This window comes from Pristiophorus japonicus, chromosome 8 (assembly GCF_044704955.1).
Source record: "Pristiophorus japonicus isolate sPriJap1 chromosome 8, sPriJap1.hap1, whole genome shotgun sequence".
Classification (NCBI taxonomy): Eukaryota; Metazoa; Chordata; class Chondrichthyes; family Pristiophoridae; genus Pristiophorus; species Pristiophorus japonicus.
Window position 1 is genome coordinate 99211197 of NC_091984.1, and position 7863 is coordinate 99219059.

Below are 7863 nucleotides of genomic sequence, written 5' to 3' on the forward strand. Positions count from 1 at the left end.
CTCATTGAGGAGGATCAGCAGGCATGGGAATGGTTGAAGGGAAGGGGTGGCGGGAAGTCTGTCCAAGACCCACTAAGGGATGGCAACAATTCATTGTCCCTTTAGATGTTACTCACTGCAGGATGCAGTTTTTTGTTACTTTACATGTTTCTGATTGCAGGGAACAGTTCTGTGTCCATAAGTGTTTAACCATTGTATAATTTAAGGTTTTGTGTTGGTCGGGGGGGGAGATGGGGTGTGGGGCAGGGGGTTGGGGGGGGTGGGGCGGCGGCGGTGGCGGGATTGAGACTGTTCAATGTTGGCAAAAATTGTTTTTTGACCTTTGACATTGTGTCTCATTTGCAGAATCAGTTGTAGAATAGCCAGCATAGAGTAGCGAAGCAACGCTCAAACCTCCCCTACCCCGTTCAAGCAAACTGGTCAACGATGAGTTGCCGACATAAGGCTCTTGCAGCGGCCACATCTCCACGCTGCCACCCCTGTGGTTGTGGTGGTCACGGTATGGGTTCCTCGGCAGGCTCCTCTTCCTCATCTTCCTCGTCCTCCTCCTCCTCCTGAGGTGGTCCTGCAATCCCCATTGGCAATGCCTGTCCCCTCATTATGGCTAAGTTGTGTAGCATGTAGCACACAATCTGTTGAGGGGAGTATTGAAGGATGCCTCCAGAGCAATCCAAACATCGGAAGCGCTTCTTCAGCATGCCAATTTTCTGTTCAATGATGTTGCGGGTGGCTGCATGGCTGTCATTATAGCGCTGCTCAGCTTCTGATGAGTGGGGTCATGAGCCAGGTGGCCAGGCCGTATCCTTTGTCCCCAATCAGCCTACTCTGACCTTGCCTTTGTCGCTGAAATATTCATGAGACACTGCTCTCACGCAAGATGAAAGCATCATGAATGCTCCCTGGATAGTGGGCATTAACTATGAGGATGCGCTGAGTGTGGTCGCAGACCAGCTGAACGTTTAGGGGGTGGTATCTCTTTCTGTTTCGTATGACCTCTGCATTCTGTGTTGGAGCTCGCAGGACGATTTGTGTACAGTCAATGGCATCTTGAACCTTGGGGAAGCCTGCAAATTGTCCAAACCCAATAACCCTCTCATTCTGGCTGTCCCTGCTTATTGGGAACATTATGAAGTCCATTCTGCATGCGTACAGTGTCCTTGTCACCTGGCGAATGCAGCAAGGTATAGTGTGCTGCGAGATGCTGCATATGTCCCCTGCTGCTGCCTGGAAGAAGGTGGAGGTATAGAAGGCCATCATCTCTATAACCATCACCTCGACGGGCAGCGCAGTCCTGTTGGTGCTGGTAGGCTGTAGGTTTGTCTGTAAGAGCTGGTATATCTCTGTTAGCACTTATTTTCTAAAGCACAGCCATCGAATGCACTCTGCATCAGAAATGTGGTGGTATGAGCGATGTTCCCTGTAAACCCATCGGGGGCAAGGTCACCTCCCCAAACGTCTGTGGCCTCCTCAATTCCGTTGCCCACCATGGACAAGAACCCTTCTTCCAACTTGAAGCCGCTTGACAACAGCAACCACGATGATTTGCTGGCGAACTAGCATTGCCTCCATTGAACTCTCTTACTGACCTTGAAAACCAAAGACTATGTCACATAAAAGTGCCGCTTTAAACTGTAGACTCACACAGCGTTCTGCATGCAACCGTGGCAGTTACTGACAACTGCGATATAAAATCCTCCAGCCTCCCTTTAAATATGCCACAAATTGCACCTGCCACACCCTGAGACCACTTGTTTTTTTTTGTTCCGGTCCTGGAGCGCCGCTAAATCGAACGTTAGGGCCGAAAGTTCCACACGGGGCGCTAGAGTAGCCTTGCACAACGATTGACGTCATCATGGCGTTCAAAAAGGAGGGCGGGGTGGTAAGTTTTTGTGCCGCCATAAAACCATTGCTGAAACTTCCAGGCAGGCGCTAAGTCCTGGACGCCCCATTTGACCCCCAGAAACACCATTTACCTCCCCGCCATGGTGCGAAACGAGGCACAAATTAGCGGAAAATCCAACCCAATGCCTTTAAGAGAGGACAGGAGAAAATTGGCAAGGAAAAATAAAAAGAAACTGCAGGAATCCTTTCTTGCTTTTCTTGCTTAATTATTCAATCAACTGTTTACTAAATAGCTGTAGTGTGTGATTTACTAAGGGTTAGAATTCTGTGCCATTGGTGGGACAAAAATACAACTTAATTAATTAATTAAATACATTAATATGGCAGGATGGGTAATGTGTCAGTGCTGCAACATGTGGGAGCTGGTGGTCCATGGTGGCCACGTTTGCGGCAAGTGTCTGCAGCTCGAGGAACTTTGGTTATGCATTGATGAGCTGGAGTCTGAGCTGCAGACACTGTGACACATCAGGGAGGGGGAGACTTATCTGGACACTGTGTTCCAAGGGGTAGTCACACCCCTTAGATTAACTAACTCAGATTTGGCTATTGGTCAAGGACAGGAGGGTGTGACTATGAGTCAGGAAGGTATGGGGATCCAGGACGTAGTGATGGAGGAGCCTCGGCCCTTGCTCTTGTCCAACAGGTTCGAGGCTCTTACTCCCTGTGTGGACAAGAGCAGGGACTGCAGAGAGGATGAGCAAACTGACCACAGCACTGTGGTACTGGGGGCCATTCAAGTGGGGGGCGTAAAAAGAAATGTCGTAGTGGTAGGGGACAGTATCATTAGGAAGATAGATACTGTTCTCTGCAGCTGAGAGCGTGAGTCCTGAAGGCTGTGTTGTCTACCCGGTGCCAGCGTTAAGGACATCTCCTCTGGGCTGGAGAGGAACTTGGAGTGGGAGGGGGAAGATCCAGTTGTCATGCTCCACATGGGTACCAATGAAATAGATAGGACAAAGAAAGTGGTTCTGCTGAGGGATTATGAGCAGCTAGGGGCCAAATTAAAAAGCAGAACCACCAAGGTAATAATCTCTGGATTGCTACCCGAACCACAAGCAAAGTTACATAGGTTAAATAAGATCAGAGAGCTTAACTCGTGGCTCAAAGACTGGTGTGGGAGAAATGGGTTTTGGTTCCTGGGGCACTGGCACCAGTACTGGGCTAAGAGGGGGCTGTTCCATCAGGACAGACTCCACTTGGAACGTGCTGGGGCTAGGGTCCTGGTGAACCGAATAACTAGGGCTGCAGAGAGAGCTTTAAACTAATTAGTGGGGAGGGAGGGTTCAGGCGAGCAGAAACCTAAAAGCTCAAAGAACAAGGTGAAGGCAATAGAGCAGGGTAGCATTGGGGGGAAGGAAAACCAGAGCATGGCAGGAAGATACAGAATCTATAAACATGAGTGTATCAGAAACTGGGGCAATAACAGGAGAAAATGGTAAGAAAACACATTTAAAAGCTTTTTATCTGAATGCACCCAGCATTTGTACAAATTAGATGAGCTGTCGGCATAAATAGTTACAAATGGGTATGACCTGGTAGCCATAACAGAGACGTGGTTGCAAGGTGACCAGGACTGGGAACTAAACATTCAGGGGTACTTGACAATTCAGAAGGACAGACAGAAAGGAAAAGGAGGTGGGGTAGCTCCGTTGATAAAGAATGGAATCACTGCAATAGTGAGAAATAATATTGGCTCAAATGATCAGGATGTTGAAACAGTTTGGGTGGAGATAAGGAATAATAAGGGGAAAAGTCACTGGTGGGCGTAGTCTATAGGCCCCCTAACAGTAGCCACTCTGTTGGTCGGAGTATAGGCCAGGAAATAGTGGGGGCTTGTAAAAAGGGAACAGCAATAATCATGGGTGATTTTAACCTCCATATTGATTGGACAAATCAAATTGGTCAGAGTAGCCTTGAGGAAGAGTTCATAGAGTGCATAAGGGACAGGTTCCTTGAGCATTCCTTGTGTAATGGAGCCAACCAGGGGGCAGTCTATCTTAGATCTGGTCCTGTGTAATGAGACAGGATTAATAAACAATCTCCTAGTAAAGGATCCCCTTGGAATGAGTGACCATAGCATGATTGAATTTCAAATTCAGATGGAGGGGGAGAAAGTTGGATCTCTAACCAGCATGCTAAGCTTAAATAAAGGAGACTACAAAGGTATGAAGGCAGAGTTGGCTAAAATGGACTGAGAAAATAGATTAAAGTATAGGACGGTTGTTGAACAATGGCGTACATTTAAGGTTATAGTTCGTAACTTTCAAGAAAAATATATTCCAGTGAGGAGGAAAGGGTGTAAAAGAAAAGATAGCCATCAGTGACTAACTAAAGAAATAAAGGATGGTATCCAATTAAAAACAAGGGCATACAAAGTGGCCAAAACTAGTGGGAGGACAAAAGATAGGTAAGTTTTTAAAAGCCAGCAAAAAATGACTAAGAAAATGATCAAGAAAGGCAAGATAGACTATGAAAGTAAACTAGCACGAAATATAAAAACAGATATCAAGAGTTTCTACAGGTATATAAAAAGTAAAAGAGTGGCTAAAGTAATGTTGGGCCCTTAGAGGACAGGACCGGGGAATTAGTAATGGAGAACATGGAGATGGCAGAAAATCTGAACAATATTTTGTATCAGTCTTTACGGTAGAGGACACTAAAAATATCCCAACAGTGGATAGCCAAGGGGCTATAGCGGGGAGGAACTTAACACAATCATTAAGGAGGTGGTACTCAGTAAGATAATGGGACTAAAGGCAGATAAATCCCCTGGATTTGATGGCCTGCATCCTAGGGTCTTAAGAGAAATAGCGGCAGGGATAGTAGATGCATTGGTTGTAATTTACCAAAATTCCCTGGATTCTCGGGAGTTCCCAGCAGATTGGAAAACTGCAAATGTAACACCCCTGTTTAAAAAAGGAGGCAAACAAAAAACAGGAAACTATAGACCAGTTAGCCTAACATTTGTGGTTGGGAAAATGTTGGAGTCCATTATGAAAGAAACTGCAGCAGGACATTTGGAAAAGCATAATGCAGTCAGGCAGAATCAGCATGGATTTATGAAGGGGAAGTCATGTTTGACAAATTTGCTGGAATTCTTTGAGGAAATAACGAACAGGGTGGATAAAGAGGAACCAGTGGATGTGGTGCATTTGGACTTCCAGAAGGCATTTGATAAGGTGCCACATAAAAGGTTACTGCAGAAGGTAAAAGTTTACGGGGTTGGGGGTAATATATTAGCATGGATAGAGAATTGGCTAACTAACAGAAAACAGAGAGTCGGGATAAATGGTTCATTCTCGGGTTGGCAATCAGTAACTAGTGAGGTGCCGCAGGGATCACTGCCTCAATTATTTACAATCTAGAAGGGACTGAGTGTAACGTAGCCACGTTTGCTGACGATACAAAGATGGGAGGAAAATCAATGTGTGAGGAGGACACAAAAAACCTGCAAAAAGACATAGATAGGCTAAGTGAGTGGGCAAAAATTTGGCAGATGGAGTATAATATCGGAAAGTGTGAAGTTATGCACTTTGGCAGAAATAAAATCGAAGAACATGTTATTTATTTAAATGGAGAAAAATTGCAAAGTGCTGCAGTACAGCAGGACCTGGGGGTCCTGATGCATGAAACACAAAAGGTTAGTATGCAGGTACAGCAAGTGATCAGGAAGGCCAATGGAATCTTGGCCTTTATTGCAAAGGGGATAGAGTATAAAAGCAGGGAAGTCTTGCTACAGTTGTACAGGGTATTGGTGAGGCCACATCTAGAATACTGCAAACAGTTTTGGTTTCCATATTTAAGAAAGGATATACATGCTTTGGAGGCAGTTCAGAGAAGGTTTACTAGGTTGATTCTGGAGATGAAGGAGTTGACTTAGGAGAAAAGGTTGAGTAGGTTGGGCCTCTACTCATTGGAATTCAGAAGAATGAGAGGTGATCTTATCGAAACGTATAAGATTATGAGGGGGCTCGACAAGGTGGATGCAGAGAGGATGTTTCCATTGATAGGGGAGATTAGAACTCGGGGGCATAATTTTAGAATAAGGGGACGCCCATTTAAAACTGAGATGAGGAAGAACTTCTCTCAGAGGGTTGTAAATCTGTGGAAGTTGCTATTTCAGAGCTGTGGAAGCTGGGTCATTGAATAAATTTAAGACAGAGATAGACAGTTTCTTAACCAATAAAGGAATAAGGAGTTATGGGAAGTGGGCAGGGAAGTGGATCCGAGTCCATGATCGGATCAGCCATGATCGTATTAAATGGCGGAGCAGGCTCGAGGGGCCGAAAGGCCTACTCCTGCTCCTATTTCTTATGTTCTTATGTTCTTATCCCCCTTATCTCGCAAACGCTAAGTTTATTTCATCGCTCTGTTCTTTTGAAATGGTGTGAAATTATATGGGCCATGTCTCAAATAAGCTCTGTTCAGAATAACAGCACTGCTAGCTCACTTGCAGTTCACACTATCCTCCCAACCTCTATACATATGTACAGGTAGTTGATCAACTTGTGCACAAGTTTACTCTGCACTTCAAGTCATTATCTAAGCTATCTGTTTGAGCCTGGCAATTCTGATTGGTATATTATTAACCTTCCTTCTTCAGGATGAAGATGCAGTTATGTTGAACAGACCACCTGTAATTTTTGATGAATTGTGTTCCTTATTTGGACACGGACATATCTTTTATCTTATCCATCCGTCAGTCTGCATTAATATACTGTGACATGAACAGTATATATATGTTCCTATCCATAATGTCACATTTCTCAAGCCACACTTCTCTGTCAAAGTTATTTATAGACACTTTTATTCTCAGCAAACATCTTGCAGCTGATTGATTCATATGATCATTTCTTCCATCGATTTTTAAAAAATATTTGGAATGTACCGACAAATTCCTCCACTAACAGAAAATATCTATTTTAAAACAGGAGTCTGCAGCTTATGATTTAAAAAATAACTTTAACAATAGCACTTAAAAAAAACAAAAAAACAAAAAAAACAAGAAATAATGCCAGTCTTTTCACCCTAGGTTCTGACTTGTGGCCTGAAGAGCAATTATTTTCTGATTGAACTGATTTTGTTCCCTCAACAATCTTTGATTACTGAACAATAATTGGGCTTTGTGGCTTTAAAGGTTTGTAACATAATAAAGACATACAAAAATTACAGCATTTAAAAAAAAATAATTAAACCTATCTATACAGGAGAATTGTCTGTGTTTGAAATGCCTGTAGCAATGTTTGCCATCAGAAGCATGTGTCTGAGATGCCTGAGGCTTGTTTTCGCTGCGTTTTCCTGACCTATTACTGATAACTGCAGAGACTCTGGGCTCAATTTTCCCCAAAGCTGTTTATTGGCATACTTGAAGAGATACGCCCGTTTTTTTGGGGCCCAACTACGGCAAAAATAAATCATCCAAGTTTCCCCGTTTGAATTGTTGATCTTGAAGCCGCCTAGCCTGTCCTTTAGCTTTGGGGGTGGAGCCTAACATCTACGCCAAAAATATTGAGTTGCCAGGATAACCAGGGATACACTGTGGGCTAAGGCTTGAAAGTGAAACATACAACACAGTCTAGCCAGCTCACAGCAATCTGCACAAGCACCTTACACATTGCAGCAACTTGCAGCAATTAAATTATTAAAGTGTTTATGCCAAAAGTCTATCTCCCCCCATCCCCCCCGATGCCGGTGCCGGTACCCACTACTATCCCTGGCCGAAGGGCCTCCTCACTCCCAGTACCCACTCCTAACTCTGGTCAAAAGGCTTCCCTCCCCTGCTGGAGCCGCCTCCCGCGCGCCCCCCCCCCCCCCAACTCTCTCTTCCCTCGCCACTGCTGCTGTCCGGGCTCTGGAACTGCATCTATGCGCTGATTTCCTTACCTACGCTGATTTCCTTACCTGCGCTGATTTCCTTACCTGCGCTGATTTCCTTACCTGCGCTGATTTCCTTATCTGCGC

The 7863-nt window shown here is 44.7% G+C and overlaps 1 protein-coding gene across 1 annotated transcript; it reads right to left on the minus strand.

Annotated features, from left to right (window-relative positions):
* Positions 1-494: 494 nt before the first annotated feature.
* On the minus strand, positions 495-1269 carry LOC139269142 (putative nuclease HARBI1). The gene is made up of 2 exons (XM_070888242.1): positions 873-1269; positions 495-763 (listed from the first exon to the last, which is right to left on the minus strand). Exons 1-2 carry the CDS (start codon positions 1267-1269, stop codon positions 495-497), a joined length of 666 nt encoding a protein of 221 aa, XP_070744343.1.
* Between the last annotated feature and the right edge of the window lie 6594 nt (positions 1270-7863).